Source organism: Ahaetulla prasina, chromosome 4, assembly GCF_028640845.1.
Source record: "Ahaetulla prasina isolate Xishuangbanna chromosome 4, ASM2864084v1, whole genome shotgun sequence".
Taxonomy (NCBI): Eukaryota; Metazoa; Chordata; class Lepidosauria; order Squamata; family Colubridae; genus Ahaetulla; species Ahaetulla prasina.
Window position 1 is genome coordinate 27,160,795 of NC_080542.1, and position 18,109 is coordinate 27,178,903.

The window sequence follows — 18,109 nt, forward strand, 5'->3', positions numbered from 1 at the left end:
GGTCTTGAGCCCCTTGTAAAATACAGCAGAAGAGTGAGGGCTCCAATTATATAGCTCTAGCTTCAAGGAAACCATGTAATTATCTTGTTTTTCCTCCTTGCTGACAGATTTAACAGGTGCCCCACCACAAAGCATGTGGAGGTGAGGGGATTGTTCTATCTCAGTTATAGAGCTTTCCCCAACCATCTCACACTTGCTCATCATCTTTAACGTTATTTCTCTGTGGACAGGTGAGGCGGGGGGGGGAGGATTATTCTCCATGAATACAAATCTCAGCCAAGACATTACGTCTTGCGTGCTCAAACTGCAGATAAAGGTCAAGGCGTGTGGCAACTGGTAATTCTGCTTGTTTCAGGCTGAGCTCTTCCACCATTAGAAATTGCAAGACTGAGCCAAATTCAGAGGATGCATATATGAAGATGCGCCAAAGTCCCTGATGAAATCCTGCTAATTTCCCAGAAAGTTTAGGCACAGATGCTTTTCAGAGAAAAGTTCAGAGGGAGGACTGAACTTTGGTCAAGAAATGACAAACTTGGTTGGCTGGTTGGTTGTTTGGTTTGCATATTCAGATGCTTTTCAGAGAAAAGTTCAGAGGGAGGACTGAACTTTGGTCAAGAAATGACAAACTTGGTTGGCTGGTTGGTTGTTTGGTTTGCACGTTCAGATGCTTTTCAGAGAAAAGTTCAGAGGGAGGACTGAACTTTGGTCAAGAAATGACAAACTTGGGTAGCTGGTTGGTTGGTTGGTTTGCATGATCTGCTCTCTTCACGATTATATGACAGACAGAAATCCTGTGAGTAAACCTGCGTCTCTCCTCTATGGATACGGTGCTAACTATGGATACGATGCTACAGTTCTCAGCTACTAATGAATCATTACAGGTAGTCCACGACTTATAACAGTTCATTTAGTGAATGTAAGAAGTTACAAAGGCCCTGAAAAAAGTGACTTAGGACCATTTTTCACATTTACAACTGTTGTGGCATCCCTATGGTCACATGATCAACATTTGACAACTGATTCATTTTTATGATCCCTTTCTGTGACTTTCTGACAAGCAAATGAGGATTTTACCATCTTAACAACTATAGAGATTCACTTTACGACTGTGGCAAGAAAGGTTGTAAAATGGGACAGAATTCACTTAACAACAGAAATTTGGGGCTCAATTGTGGTTGAAAATCAAGGACTAACTGTACTTTGAAGAAACATTCAGGATAAACTAATACACCTTCCTGCTCAATGCAGGGTCTATTATATAGTATGTCTTAATCATGGCAATTTTAAGATGCATCTGAATGGTCTAAAACTTGGCAACTCCAAATCTCAACCAGCAAATGCTCAGTCTTACATATTGGAAAAAAGAACCTAAACACTAAGTACAAGCTTGATGGACATTACCTTACAGATGACCCCCACCCTGTTAAAAACCTTGGAGTTTTCATATCAAATGATCTAAAGTCCACTGTAATTACATCGCAAAAAAAGACCTTAACTTAATCTTACATAGCTTTTTCTCCAAAAACACTACACTACTACCAGAGCATATAAAACATTTGCTAGACCAATTCTTGAATACAGCTCGACTGTCTGGAACCCATATCACATTTCTGACATCAATACAATTGAACGTGTCCAGAAATATTTTACAAGAAGAGTTCTCCACTCTTCTGAATACAACAAAATACCTTATGCCACCAGACTTGAAATCCTGGGTTTAGAAAAGTTAGAACTACGCCGCCTTCGACATGATCTGAGTTTAACTCATAGAATCATCTGTTACAATGTCCTTCCTGTCAAAGACTACTTCAACTTCAATTGCAACAATACACGAGCAAACAATAGATTTAAGCTTAATGTTAACCGCTTCAAACTTGACTGCAGAAAATATGACTTCAGTAACAGAGTTGTTAATACACTACCTGACTCTGTGGTCTCTTCCCAAAATCCCCAAAGCTTCAACCAAAAACTGTCTACTATTGACCTCACCCCAGTCCTAAGAGGTCTGTAAGGGGCGTGCATAAGAGCACAAGCGTGCCTACCGTTCCTGTCCTATTGTTTCCTTTCGTTATATCCAATTAATATAGTTATTACATACTAATACTTACATATATACTTATATATTGTATAGTTATTTCATGCTTATGCTTATATATACATAAACATTTTTTTAAAATAAATAAAAAAATGTGTAGACTTGAATTCCCAGAATTCTTCCCTAGCTGCCAAGTTTGCCAAGGCTGAGAAACACTTACTAGAGTATTTCTAACCAATGACTATCCAGTCTCTGTTTGAAAACTTCTCACTACTTCATTTGACAAATGAGTCCAGTTGGTTTTAAAACTACTTTTTGAATTAGGTGCCATCCAGATATACTGTATTATTGCTGGATCATGGGGAATATATACAAACACCAGAGGACACTAAATGCAAGGGAGCCACAGATAACTGGTTTTCACTAACTTAATAGGTCAGTAGAATGAATAAATGCAAGCAGATGAAATTATCATAGTTAAATATTCACTTAACATTTGATTCCAGGGTTATCTTGATTTTCATTAGGTAAGATCAAATCTTTAAAGAGAGACAGTGGTGGAAAAATACAATTTAAATTGGCCTGAATCCAGTTTCTAGATTCATTTTAAATCCAAACCTGTAACGGTCATTATAAACTTTACTTCTTTTCCTGTTCTTGAAACCAGATCCTGAAATAGCTATTGATTGGTTTCAGAGCAAAAGGCCAACAAATATTCTATCTGTCCAGCTCCTCATATGAGTGGGCAGGGCTTGAGTTTTCTGTACAGAATGATGAAAGTTCAGATATTCCAAAATGAATTCATGTTTACTTAAACCTTATACAACAAGACCTTATACAACTGTGTTTGGTGGACCAGTTGGAAATGGTCCAACAGACACAGAATTCCACTTTGAAAGTGGAACTTCAAAATATACATTAACCATACTTTTTCACATTGATTTGGTTGAGAGCTTTTAAAATTCTGGATTCATTTGCTCTTTTGATTCACATTAAAATAATAGCAAAGCAAGAGTGCTGGATTTAAAATAATTGCCTTCCTGCTATTTCTGAAACTCTAATCTGAGTGGCAAAGCCCTGCAAATTTTACTGTACAAGTGACAACATATCTTTGTGCAGAGTCGCCAGCAGGGCACTTAGAAGATAAGAGGATAAGTATTAGACAGAGCAGTGGTTGGTATTATAATTGATGGGTAGCAAAACTTCTGGGAGAAATTGAACCACAATCCACTGTGAGATCAAAGGTGCCAAGGGTCAAAGCAAATCTTGGAATTAAGTCTGGCAAACTAATCATGAGGATATTCAATAGGGATCTATCCAGATATATATAATGATACTCATCCACCATTAAAGGTGCCACTGATGTCTACATAAGGCATCTCATATTTCTGCATTTCTGTACAACAGTTCTTGATTTATGACCACAATTTAGACCAAAATTTATGTTACTAAGTGACACTTTAAGGGAACTTTGCTCCACTTTCCTGCTGCAATTGTTAACTGAATCATTGCAATTCCAAAGTTAGTAACAGGGTTGTTAAGTGAATCTGGCTTCCCCATTGACTTTGCTTGTCAGAAGGTCGCAAAAGGGAATCACTTGACCCTGGGACACTGCATCCGTCATAAATATGAGCCAGTTGCCAAGTATCTGAATTTGAATCACATGACCATGGAGATGCTGCAATAGTCGTTAAGTATGAAAACCGGTCAGTGCCATTGTGACTTCAAACAGCTATGAAATGAACGATCATAAGTCAAGGACTGTCTGTATAGTAACTCAACATGGCTACTGCCCAAGAGTTCAATGATCTAATAGTGCAAATGTTTGTATATCAGAGAGTGGCTGCTAGTACCAGGAAAGTGAAGCTGTTTTTTATTTAGATGACCTGTTCTGGTCAGGTCTCTTTCAAACTCCAGGTTACTCTCCAAACAACTTTTGCCCTCAGAACTAAAAACTAACTGACAACAATTTAGAGGCCAGCCATGGGAGCACTTGGAGTTTTTATTGTCACCTTCCTTTTCCTTGGAGTAGCAGGTGGGTACAAATACTTCAGCTGCAGCTGGTGCTGTGGTCAGGTAAAGAGAGATGGTTGTTTCAGGTAGGAGTTGTTGATGGACAGAGTTGATAGCTCTCTGAATATTCTCTTGAAGCCATAGATTGATTGACAAACTTTCAGTGATAGTTAGCGTCACTAAATTTTTTTAGGGCAACTAAGGTCCCCAAGTAGTGGACACAGCATCATATCTAAGGTTAGGGGGAGGTTTTGAGGGCGACGTGACTTTGGACAACGTGGCTCTGTTAGAGTTAATGTTATACTTCTCATGAAAATGAAATACCAGGAAATTGTGCAGTTTGCTTTCATCCTTTAGCAGTCGTGATCACAGTCGTGATCAGAGTTCTGGTGGCCACATATGTGGAACATAACAACAGCCTGGGGTCACAGTCCACCCACCCTTTTAAAAAATCCTCAGTCAAACCAACATGAAAATTATTGTCGTCTACTAATTAAAAATGTTCAGGAATCAATAAGACAGAGATTTAAATCTCCATTAAACCAGGAATATCCCATATGATCAAAATGAGACAAAAACATATGCAGAAAGGTTGCAGGAATTGGGTATGGCCAGGCTAGAGAAAAGAAGGATTAAGGATGACATGATAGCGGTATTCCAGAATTTGAGGGGCTGCCACAAAGAAGAGGGAGTCAACCTGTTTTCCAAAGCACCTGAGGGCAGGACAAGAAACAATGGATGAAAACTAATCAGGGAGAGAAGCAACCTAGAATTAAGGAGAAACTTCCTAACGGTGAAAACAATTAATCAGTGGAACAGATTTCTTTCAGAAGTTGTGGGTGCTTCATTACTGGGGGTTTTTAAGAAGAGACTAGACAGCTACTTGTCTGAAATGGTATAGGATCTCCTGCTTGAGCAAGGGGTTTGGCCTAGAAAACCTCCAAGGTTCCTTCCAGCTCTATTGATTATCTCTATGACAATTGCCACTGCTAGTTATGTCTGATGGAAATTGGAGTACAACAGCTGGAAAATCATTTTTACCCCATCTTTATTAGACTAAAACAACATGTATTTAAGAATACACATAAACAGTGCTGCAATGATTTGAAGCTTTGGTCTGGATTTAATGGTTTTATGTATTTGAATGAGGATAATGTAGTTACTGAACTGGCAATCTAGTAGCTCCTAAAATTCATGGTTTTGTCTTATGCTATGATTAATCCAAGTTATAATTTTTTTTAAAAAATCAGCAGACCATTTGGTTATCTAGCCATCAACCAACCCTGGCTAAGTATCTACAAATATTTATATAATTTATAGGCACAGTGATAGAGAAATAGACAAAAATTATCAGATCCTTTTTTTTTTAATTATTTGCATTTATATCCTGCCCTTCTCCGAAGACTCAGGGCAACTTACACTATGTTAGCAATAGTCTTCATCCTATTTGTATATTTATATACAAAGTCAACTTATTGCCCCCAACAATCTGGGTCCTCATTTTGCCTACCTTATAAAGGATGGAAGGCTGAGTCAACCTTGGGCCTGGTGGGACTAGAACCTGCAGTAATTGCAAGCAGCTGTGTTAATAACAAACTCTCTTAGCAGTCTGAGCCACCAGAAGCCCCTTTAAATTTTTTCCCCTCTTCTTTGATATATACATTTATCGGTACACAACTGATATGCATACAGTCCTGGCCTTAGAAAATTCTGTTTAAAATTGTATTAATATTTTTGATAATATTTCACTATTTTCCTTTTGTACAGTGTCACAAGGCATTTTTGATCTTTCTGACGCTCTTTCTCAAGATACCACAACAACTTCCCCAAGAAGGTCAGAAAATCAGGGTAAGCAAAAAATGGGGGGGAAATGGATTCTATGCATTTTATAATTTATCTTTAAACGGGAGAGCTCACTGAAAATAAGTAATGACATTTCTTTTCTTTTTTTCTATGAATGTTTGGAGATTTTTTTAAATCCAGAAGTTTAGTTTTTGCTTTTGTTAACAAATTAACAAATTTTGTTAACAAATTAACAAATTAACAAATCAAAAACAAATTTCCTGAAGACAAGCTTGGATATAAGCCATATATGGAGAATTGTCAATCATAATTTCTAGCTATATTAGAATGAAGGGGGTTCAGTGTTAGTGCAAATGGGTGAAATCAGATTCTATCAATCATGCTTTGAAAGCAGAATAAAGTCACGAAAAGGGCATTCTCTATATACTCACATACAGTTCTTTATTGCTCATTTATGTACATCAGGAGTATCTTGGAAAGAGATTTTTTTTTTTTTTGAGGATGAGAAAGAATGTTTCCAGCATATTTCCCCCTGGCAAAATGACAGTATCTTTAGCTTGTGACTTTTCCCCCACAATAATCTATAATACCAAGATGAAAAAAATTGAATTTTTGTTTGTTAGGAAGCTATTAAAATATTCAGGAGGCCCTCAGCTGGACATTGGCTGTGATAAGTTCAGAACAGTAGAGGTTAGCTTTGACTTTGAAATGAGAAATTTTCCTTTGTTCTTTTCTTTCCAGAGTGCCCAAATGTTGCCCGAGACATTGTGTTATTGATTGATGGGTCTAGTAGCGTTCGATTGGCGGAATTTGTCGCACAGAAGTTATTTGTTGCACACTTCATTAAAATTTTTCCTGAAAATACTCTGGTCAGTTGGAGGAATGGAGAACCCCATAAGGGGGATAGTATTTTCAATCTGGATTGCTCTTTGAAGCCAAGGGAATGGGAGGGAATGAAGCGTAGGAAAAATATTTTGTTCTTCTGAGCAGACTTTCATAAGACAGTTGAGACAGCTCATCATGCTGTCTCATCATAGCTCATCATGCTATGAGTTATGGTAAGAAATGGCAAAGAAAAGAACTTGCCTAAAAGGTTTACAATTTAGTTTGGAAAGAAAAAAAGAAAAAAAGAAAGAAAGAAAGAAAGAGGAAGGAAGGAAGGAAGGAAAGAAAGAAAGAAAGAAAGCAAGCAAGCAGGAGGGAGGGAGGGAGGAAAGAAGGAAGGAAGGGACAGAAAGAAAGGAAGGAAGGAAGGAAGGAAGGAAGGAAGGAAGGAAGGAAGGAAGGAAGAAAGAGAGAGGGAGGGAGGGAGGAAAGAAGGAAGGAAGGAAGGACGGACAGAAGGAAGGAAGGAAGGAAAGAAAGAAAGAAAGAGGGAGGGAGGGAGGGAGGGAGGAAAGAAGGACGGAAGGAGGGAGGAGGGTGGGAGGGAGAGGGAGATACTAACCAGCTATTGACTAGCATCAGCCTCTGGATTGTAAAAAACAAAATTATAAAGCAGATTTCCTTGTCCTTGTCTATGTTCATATAACATGCTATGCCATGTTTAATTGGCTAATTAGCATGCTGGCTAGGGAATTCTGGGACTTGAAGTTCACACATCTTAAAGTTGGTCAGGTTTGACCATATACCCGAACAGGTAGGCTCACACCTTCAAGTGCTGGCTGGTGAGTGAATAATTATTTTCTGATTCTTTATTCTTTGTTTCTTTTAAATTTTAAATTATTTTATTAGCCAGAAACAGCAAGTGATGATTGGCTAATTGTTCTTGTGAGTTCTAAACTCACAAACAAATGGGATCATACTGAGAATGCCTGAATGTCAAAACAGGGCTTAAAATATATCACCAGAAATAAACCAGTCCCAGATATAGTTTGAATTGGATTTGTTAGAGTTGAGGGATGATCTAACATACCATCCAAAAAGCATCAGCTTGGGAAAGTCTGACCTTGCCTGTTGTGGGAATACAGCTAATTAATAAATGAATTCTTCAGAAATTCCAGATGGCTGCTTCCACTTTCATCCTCCTTTTCCTCCCCTCCTCAGTTTTCCCTCCTGCAGTTCTCCAACAAAATTCAGGAGTATTTTGACTTCAGAACCTTCCAAAATGACAAACACCTAAACAACGCCCTACAAGGAGTTCGTCAGCTGTATGGCTCTTCCTACACAGCCACCGCCATCAAGAAAGCTGTGTAGGTCTCCAGGCAGCCTTTCCTCTTCCCCAGCCCTGGTCTGGGCTCCTTCCTCCTTGGTTGGGTCTGGGGGTTAACATCCCCTTACCATGGAGCCATTGCCATGAAAGAATCCTCAACCCTTGGAATGTCATCTGCTGGGCCAGGATACTGATCTGGAAAAGGAAGTGGGCAATGGCACTTTGGTCTCTCTCTCTCTCCCCCTCTCCTATTTATTAGGGAACAGTTCACCCCCCAGAAAGGCGCTCGCAGCAATGCCAAGAGGTTCCTGGTGATTGTGACCGATGGAGAGAAAACTGCGGATCCCTTGAACTATGCAGAGGTTGTCCAGGAGGCTGACAGAGCTGGAATCACGCGCTTCGCTGTTGGGGTGAGGTCCAGCTTATTTGCCTGTCTTGCCCTTTGTTTCCACATTTTGCTACCCCACCCTCAGAGAACTTAGATCAGTATTTCTCAACCTCGGCAACTTAAACATGGCATCTTTCCCAGAATCCCCCACCCATTTTCAAGTTGCTGAGGTTGAGAAACACTGGCACAGATGATAGAACTCAACCAGGAGTCCAGAGTCACCTCTTCAGCTTACAACCTCAAGTTTTGTTGTTTTTCATTCTGGTTGCTTTTATTGTTTTGACTTTGCTTTAATTGTAAGCTGCCCAGAATAATGTACAGTGCCTTGGTACCCAACTGCTCTGAAACTCATTGAGTTAGATGAAAATTTTATCCAGTACTCATTGTTTGTTTGGTACTCAATGCAAGCTAGAACTTGTCGGAGTTGGCTGCCTTTAACTCATATTATTTCTCGTGGAAAAAATGGTTTGGTACTCATCATTTTTGGTATTCATCGTGTCTCCCAAAACCAATGAGTATTGAGGTACCATTGTATAGAAAATAGAAAATCAATCAATCTGTGTAACATTCATATACATAGACACCTATATCTAAAAGTATGTAATTGCAATGAGGCCACCTTCCTCTCTTTAACTATTTCTACATTAATTCTTATTTTGTTGGAATTAATAGCGGTATTGTGGGATGTTGTTTGAACCAGGATTTCAAATCCTGTCGCTACCGGTTCGCTTGTGGGCATGCGTGTGCTCGTGTGCATGTGCCACTTCTGCGCATGTGCAGAAGCATCCGGGTGGGTGAGTGGAGCCTCCCGACGCCAACGCTATTGGTTCACCCAATCTGGGGTGAACTGGTAGCAACCCACCACTGGTTTGAACCCTGTGTGTAGTTGTTGTGTTTGGTCTGTATGAATGTGAATATGTACTTACTGCTTTGACTTTTATTTCATGAACTACTTTTACTGGATAGAGTTTTGTAATTACTAGGTTCTTCGGAATTGTACCACACCTTTGTAAACACACAGATTAATAACTATTATTATCACACATTATCATCGTTACCAAAATAAAAATAGTCATTGGGTCCAACCCAGTGCTCTCTGTGAAAGTGTGTACTAGTCGAGGAAAAAAATAAAATAAAATAAGAAAATAAAAATAAGATGTTGCTGGTAAAGAATATCCTGGGGGAGAGCTGGAAGGGGTAGCACAAAGCTTTGTCACCAATTTATCTTCTGCTAAATAGGATGGATGTTTTATAACAAATTAAAACAGCTTTTTTATCAATAACCAGTAAGCAGATTTCCCCTCCCAAACACCACCAATTTGTAAGTATGCCTATATCAGACTCTCAGACTTCCAAATGTACCCAGAAAGGCTAGTTGTCTGTAATACACGTAGTCATTGTTTAATGATTGTCTCATTTAATGACAGTTCCCAATTACAACAGTGACGAAAAATAACTTTGTGATCAATCCTTGCATGTAAGACCTTTGTGGGTCAGTAAAGCAAAGGAAAGCTGAAGTGACAAGATAAATATAATTGTGATTTCACTTAACAACTGTCTCACTTAACAGCTGAGTTGCTAGGCCCAGTTGGGGTTGCTTAACAAGGGCTACCTGTATTTCAAAAGCTAGCCTGAAACACAGAGATTTTCTAATTACAACTGCTTGCCAAAGTTTCAATGGGGCCAGTGTGCTCATTATGTAGCAACCAATAGGAATTTTTTCTTGTTGTCGGTAAGAGTCGGCAAACTGCTTGGTCTGCAGTTTGCAAGGGTGTTTGGAAACCGTGTTTTCCAAAAATCAGTCCAGCCTGCTGGTAACAGTTAATAATTAACCTGTTTAAAACCTAAGGAAGAGAATTGATGTGTAATTATCAACATTCACAAATTGAACACTCCTTTACATGTTCTGTCAGAGCTGTTTTGGTGTTGCTTTGTGGCAGGTAATACCCAGCTTCCTGCAACTTGATTGAAATGCCTCTAGGCCAGTTTATCAAGCAGAGGCTGTGTTTTCTTGTTGTCCTCCTTGGTAAATCCTTGCCCCTTATTCTGTTTTTGCCTGTTGAGGATGTCATAACATTCTTCCCTGCAATAATCTTCATCTTCCTTTCCAGATTTCCTGGATTAAGAGATAAATTTTAGAGCCTGGTTGCATTGTGGCAGTGTTTCTCAAACTCAAACTTTAAGATAGGTAGACTTTCACTTCCAGAAATGGTGGGAGCCAACAATAGCAGAATAATGGAATTGGAAAGGACCTTGGAGGTCTTATAGTCCAGCACCCTGCTCAAGGGGGAGACCCTATACCCATGATGGCGAACCTATGGCACGTGTGCCAGAGGTGGCATGCAGAGTCCTCTTCCAGGTTCTGTCGCGTGAAGACCAGCTGTCCATCATGAATACATGCAACAGAACCCGGAAGAGCAGCTGGCTGCCATGTGCATAGGCACTGGCCAGCTGCTGTCTTCCGGGTTCCAGTGGTCCACCACGCAAACGCTCCAGTTTCGGCACTCAGTGCCAAAAAGGTTAGCTGTCACTGCCCTATACCATTTCAGACAAATGGATGTCCAGTCTCTTCTTAAAGGCCTCCAGTGATGGAGCACCCACAACTTCTCAGATCTAAACCATTCCACTAACCAACAACATGCATTCAGGTCTTTTACAGTTTGTAAAGAAAATATATTAAATGAAGGCAGCAATGTTTCTTATACTGGTGCTTGTAGAGCACTGGGAATTTGGAGCAGATGAATTCTGGGTCATATGTACTCCTTGAAGCTCACTGTCCATCCTCTATCAGGGCAGAGGGCCAAGTAGGAGTGAAGCCTATTTTCTTCTTCATTTCTACAAAAGTTCTTTGTACAATCAGTACTCAATGGTCTTTCACTGACTTTTTTTTTCCTGGAAGGTTGGTCCAGGGGTTACAAGCAGGCATGTCCAGCGGGAGCTTCATACCATGGCTTCCCGACCTGTCACAGAACATACCATCATCCTGAGAGAGTTCTCCGATCTTATGGATATCCAACTGAAAGAGAAGATTTGTGCTAGTCACGGTAAAGGGATTTGGGATCTTGGGGAATAGAGGAGGAGTTACCCATTCATATACCCAGAAAGGGCTAAGGGCACCTTGCAAATCTATGCATGTATTACAGGTAGTCCTTGACTTAAAACTACAACTGAGCCCAAAATTTCTGTTGCTAAGTGAGACATAGTTTCTTGCCATAGTTGTTAAATGAATCATTGCAGTAGTTGGGCTAGTACCACGGTTGTTAAATGAATCTGGCTTCCCCACTTACTTTGCTTGTCAGAGGGGGTTCACATGACCCCAGGACACTGCAACCATCATAAATAGTCAGTTGCCAAGCGTCTGAATCTTGATCACATGACTATGGGGATGCTGCAACTGTCATAAGTGTGAAAAACAGCCATAAGTCAGTGCCATTGTAACTTCAAATGGTCACTAAATGAACTGTTGTAAGTTGAGGATTACTTGTATTGTGATTTTGCAGTGAAGACTGTTCCTAATTAGTAATTCAGCCACTTATCACAGCTTTCACCCGAAAATTCCATTCACGTTCTCCTCATATAACGTTTTTGCAGCATTCTGTGGCCACCACATAGATTTTTTTAAAAACAAGGGCCATTTTTGGTCCTCTTATAAACCATGGAGTTCTCCCAGGCTAGCTGATATCTCCTTATTGTGTATGGATTGTGCCATTCCAACTACTAAAGCATGACTGAATATCAAAGATTGTGGAAATTATTTTATTTTAATTTCTGTCTGCACTTTTAAGAGTAAAGACCAGGTGAATGATTGGATTGATAATGATTTTATTTGCACAAGAATGAATTTGAGGAATTTAATTCCAGGTGGTGTAGTGATGGCCTCAATTTTGAAGCCAGAATAAATGGCTTCAAAATGGCATTAGATGAATAAATGGAGGCAAAATGTAGCAATATTTCTGAGGGGTAGCTGAAGTAACTTGCTATATTTCAAGGAAAAGCAAAATTGCCTTCTTGTCTGGCTTGAATGGGGTGGTGCTCATGAATTTGACAAAAAATGATGTCAGCAATTAGACTGATATTAAAAAGCTTTGCAAAACAAAACTTGGTTGGTTCTTAGATAGAAGTTTACTGCATAATACCAGGGTTATATGTTAGATTGGGTACAGTAGTTGAAAATATATCTTGGGAGAAGGCTATGGCAGATTACTTCCAAACTATATGGACATGCCTAGGATGTCACTAGGAATTGGGCTTAACCTTGTTGGAAGAAATATCCATCTGGGTTCAGTTCCAAGTGGGGACAAAGACACTGGAAACATGGAGACTGCTTGGAAAGATGGTTTAATGGTGGTCAGGATCACATGGCTTGAGTTCCTGAATAGAAAAGGGGTGAGATCCTGTGTGCTCTCTGGCTTTATGCTTTTTCTGAGCTTTGAACTTTCTGGACCACAAGAAGAGTACCCTGATTGGCTGTCAGACTCCCAGGGGGTGGGGGTCTTAGCTAGCCTTGCTGGCTGATGTAATCTTCCCAGGTGCCATGTGGTGAGTTTCAGTTGCTAGATGGGTTCTATTATGATGCAGATGATGGCCCATTGACAAAGGTGGTGGGTGGCAGTAAGTTGCAGGGAGCTGCTTTGTCTTTAAAACATGTTTCTCCATTTCTCATCCAGGGAAATATATTCTGCCTTTTTAAATATTTTCTAAAATATTTCATTCTTCTAGGAGGGGGGTGGGTGCTAAATTCCTACAATCCCTACTTTTTTTTTTTTTCAAAATGTGAGTTTTGAAACATGCTCTTGGCAAAAAATTAAAATTGATCAAATCAGGGAGGCTTGATGGGTGCTTTTAATTTTTCTGATGCAAAGGAAGCCATTGATAGAGACAACAGAAAAAAGATTCCTTCAGTGGCTCCCAAAAGCTTTCAACCATGAAGGTCTAGCAGCCAGGGGAAAAGTTCTGGTAAGAATTTTACAGTATCCAATTTTCTATGCCAATTAATTTCAGCTGTTAGATATCACTTTCTGTGAGCTTCCAGTCAGGTTTCAAGCAAGCACACATCCCAAAATTTTCACAGCCATGGTTTTCCTTTAAATTACAGGCTGCCCATTTCCAAGGGTTGGTTACTGAACCTGCCCTAGCTCTTACTTTAGTCTATCCAAGATTTTTTTTTCAGTCCAAATTGAGGTTAATCAGTGTGCAATCCAGGCTTTTTCCTTTCTTTCTTTTTTTTTTAAATTACACACAATGAGCCCTGGGACTTCTGCTCATGAGACCACCAGTGCAACATATCTTGCTTTACTGGGCAACTGGGCAGCATCATTTGTGAGTCATAGTCAGGGCTTGGGTTTTGGATATCACTTTTTCTGCTATCTCTTCAAGTGAGGAATTGCCTGAGGGGGATGCCCCTCCCCTATGGAATTAGCAGGGAGATCTGACTCCTTGGGCTTTTAGTGCCACAGAGCAAAAATCAACCTAGGAGAAGCTTTGTGTGGAGGTAAGTGAAGGGAATAGACTAATTCTGAATGGTGTGTCTCTCTGTGTGTGCCTGTGTATGCAGCTACCTTTACAATTCAGGCAATACAAACAATACAAACATGCTGGACAAATTTCCCTACCATTAGACAGAAATCTAAGGTGTTCAGAACTTGTGATAGCCACTCTCAAATACAATCCTTACATGAATACTTTAGACTGATTACAATGTAAATGAGACAAGAAAGAAAACCTTACAATCAATTTCTCACCTCCCCCATAGTCTTTCCAGCTGTCTTCTGGGAATTGAAAAGAGTCTTTTAGTCTTTACTTGTACATCCCAGGATCCTTTCTTTCATATCTTTTGGGTGGCATGCTTGGTGATAAGGCTGGTTAGTCAGGCTTGGAAGGTCTACTCCACTCTGGTTGCTGTGATGACTTTTCAGTGGGGGCTGGATTCAAACTCAATTCCTGGCTCCAACAAATGGAAGGTCTCCTCTGGGGGCAGCATCTGGAACCATGTGCTCTGCTTCCACAGTTGCAGAGTCATCTTTTCAGGGCTGAAAGACATTAGAACAGAATATCCTCCCCACTTTTGTGGGTAATCTTCTCAGGAAAGGCATTGTAACAGGATTAAAAGCGGGGGGGGGGTAGATATCTTGCAGGCATAGTTTGAAAGAAACAACGCATCAGTATTGCAGTTACTAAAAGATAATGCAATTTCAACAAAATGGAGACACAACTGATGAGAAAGAAAAAAACTGGATTCACATGCTTCAGGAAGAGGATGAACAGGTAAAATCATTTAAACACACAGAAATGCAAGACTGTTTTTTTCCCTCTTGTAAGTGAACTTAAAACTTTTCCTCATAAACTTATCTTGTAAGTGAACTTAAAATGTTTCCTTATAAACTTGAGTTGTTACTTTAAGATAAAGAGAGGGAAGGAGACAAAAGCAGAAATGAAAAGTTCTTTGTACTCAGTTTCTGTCGGCCACACAAAAACAGGATAAAGGCTCTTTCTTTCTTTTCTCTCTCTCTCTCTTTTCCCCATTTTCATTGCTTCAACCTTTTGTTTTTCTTTTTCCCTAACAATTTAAAATTCTTGTCTCTAGAGATCAGATACATTTTAGTTACAATTACCTCGGGGGCCCACAAAGACAGACATACACACGTAAAAAACAAGGAGGACAAAGAGAGGAAAACAAAACTGAAATTTACACACACACTGATCATTCTCGCCATAAATCTCAGTTAAATTAGGGAAGGCACAAATCTTAACAGACAGACCACGTGGTTCCATAGAAGAAAGAGAAAGAGACAAACAAACAAACAAAACAAACAAAAACCCAAACATTCCTATTTATATATTTCCCTTTTCTTTTAAGTACCTTTATTTAGCCAAATTTGTCTTCCTGGTGTTATCTCTTAGCAAAGCCCATTTTTTAATACAATTTCTTCAATTTCTTTTCTCGCATGCCAGTCAACACTGGCACCTGCCTGGCGTCCCAGGCCCCAAGCATGTCTCTCAGGGGATTTCCCTCTACCCTCTACCCTTACGCTTCCCATGATCCTCGGAATGTGAGGCTCACTTTGTCATAGCCATGTACTCCCGCAGTTTCGGAAAAAAACGGTATCCGCGAAGGACTCCGACTCCCTTCTGTCGAAGTATGGGCCCCTTCCTTAAGGGAACTCTTATTTGAAGATCACCAATAAAAAAAATAGTGATCCCGGAGGACCTTGCTGCCCCAACAGCAGGTACGAGCACCTCCTCTCACTCCACATGCACCACTTTAGGCTTTGCTTTCCTTTTTAGATACACCGATAGTTCCTATATATTTCTTTTTTTCCCCCCTTCACACTTCTTTTCCTTTCACTCAGCTTCCGTTCCTTGAAAACACAAAGTTCCACATTTGGCTTCCCCCCCTTGCTTTCTTTAGCCTACCGGTCATGGCTTGGTGGAGCTAGCATGTTGTGACCCAGGTTCCTGGACCCAGACTCCTGGACTCGGATGATTCAGAAAATGAGGGAGAAGACCTGGCAAGCCCTGCTTCTCTTGAGCCCTCTCCCTCCCTGGCACCCACTCAAAGGGAGGGGCCGGCAAGGCCTGATTCTCCCGGGCCTTCTTCTGATTTGGCAACGCCCCAAGAACAGTTTTGGAGGGACGCAAGGTTACGAAGGCTTGATCGGCGTGCGCAGCAGCGGAAGAGTTGGGACAAAGCCAAGTCATAATTGTCATGCAGTGACATCTGCAGAGACTATAAATAGGAGGCGGGACTTCCTGGTTTTTTGTCTCGGACAAAGCAATGAATTTGGCGCAAGCTAATTCATGGAGGGAAGAATATATTCGTGAGTAATTCTGGCCTTATCTATAATTTCCTCGTTATCTCCAGAAACTTGGCAGGCCCGTGGGTAGACGTGGCCAGGACATGTATCTATGTAAATAAAAGGAAAAAAAAAGGAAGGCCTCTGACGGACTCTTTGCTGGGAGTATTGGGGGAAGGGAAACAGAACATAGCAGTAGGTAGAGGTGCGGCTAGAGGTTGTTCAAAGAGGTGGAATCAGACTGTTTCCTTAGGTGGAATCCCACACACACACTTCCCTAACAGAAGGTCCTGTGCTCTGGCAAAACCCCCATGCTCTCCAGACTGTTGGTCTTTCTGCGGTTAGGAAATGCACAGAGGAAGCAAGATCCAGCTGTGATTGGGAGAAGGGCTCTCTTACTCACACACATGCAGGCATACACATATTTCCCATGCATTTCCATGATTTAAAATTAAAATTTAGAGGTACTCACCTTCTTTCCAAGCAGCTTTGAGCTCAACACTCAAAACCCCTTTAAAACCTAGTTCCAAATGGCCAAGGTCCAGGAAAACTTACCCACAGACTCAATGGGTCTGCTGCTAGCAAGGGAGGCTTACCTGGGCCAGGTCCATTGGTAAGGTTAGCTTGGAGTCCCATCTGTGGGGGCCAATTGTTGGAAGAAATATCCATCTGGGTTCAGTTCCAAGTGGGGACAAAGACACTGGAAACATGGAGACTGCTTGGAAAGATGGTTTAATGGTGGTCAGGATCACATGGCTTGAGTTCCTGAACAGAAAAGGGGTGAGATCCTGTGTGTTCCCTGGCTTTATGCTTTTTCTGAGCTTTGAACTTTCTGGGGCACAAGAAGAGTACCCTGATTGGCTGTCAGACTCCCAGGGGGTGGGGATCTTAGCTAGCCTTGCTGGCTGATGTAATTTTCCCAGGTGCCATGTGGTGAGTTTCAGTTGCTAGATGGGTTCTATTATGATGCAGATGATGGCCCATTGACAAAGGTGGTGGGTGGCAGTAAGTTGCAGGGAGCTGCTTTGTCTTTAAAACATGTTTCTCCATTTCTCATCCAGGGAAATATATTCTGCCTTTTTAAATATTTTCTAAAATATTTCATTCTTCTAGGAGGGGGGTGGGTGCTAAATTCCTACAACCTGAAGGAAACTTTACTATAACTTTTAAAACTGATCATGAGAAGTAAATCCCTGCCAAGTAAAGGAAAATGATTTTATTAAGCATCTCAAGATAAACCAGCGATCATAAAATTGTTATAAACATTAAAAAAAAACAGCAACCAATTTTTCCCCTTAATTCTTGCCACTTAATTGGAGTAATGTGATGGAAAAATTTAGTCATAGATTATACATTTGTAAGAGATAGAAATAGTTCTTATCAGTCACTATCTGCTTCTCCTTATTGGTTAAAATCCTAACAACTGTAACACCTTTCCCAAATGGCACCCGTGTGGCTGAATTCTTAATTGCTACGTATACCTTGGTGTATATGTCAATGTAGGGAGTTCTATATATAAAGGGGGGTGGTGAGGAAAGAATTATTGCAATTGATAAAGAAAGGATGGAATGGCAGATCGCTGTGAGAAACTTTGCTTTGTGTCTTCTAGGTACTGTGGTTCCACAGCCCACATTAATACCTCCAATTTCTTGCACCTCGTGCTCAGACCCCCGTCTGTTGCAGAAACTGGATCAATTAGTACAAGGCCTGGATCAAGTAAAATCCCAGCTGGACCAGCTAGCTGCCAAGGTTGGGAAATGTGGACCTGGTTCCCGCGGTTAACATTGTTTGCAGCAAGAAGAGAGTGATGCAGAGAAATGCAGGACAAGCTTAAGGAGTTGTATTTTTAGTGCAGTTTCAAGGAGCCAAACTTCTGAATTTAATCTAAATCCCAATATGATATTGAAGACCCTTTGAGGCCAATA

At 40.5% G+C, this 18,109-nt stretch overlaps 1 protein-coding gene across 1 annotated transcript; it reads left to right on the plus strand.

The window, feature by feature from the left end:
* Positions 1 to 3,939: 3,939 nt before the first annotated feature.
* Positions 3,940 to 18,109, plus strand: LOC131197618 (integrin alpha-X-like). The gene is made up of 7 exons (XM_058181893.1): positions 3,940 to 4,070; positions 5,816 to 5,896; positions 6,593 to 6,720; positions 7,898 to 8,043; positions 8,263 to 8,413; positions 11,291 to 11,435; positions 17,794 to 18,109. The coding sequence occupies exons 1-7, from the start codon at positions 4,019 to 4,021 to the stop codon at positions 17,964 to 17,966; spliced, it is 876 nt and encodes a 291-aa protein (XP_058037876.1). The 5' UTR covers positions 3,940 to 4,018; the 3' UTR covers positions 17,967 to 18,109.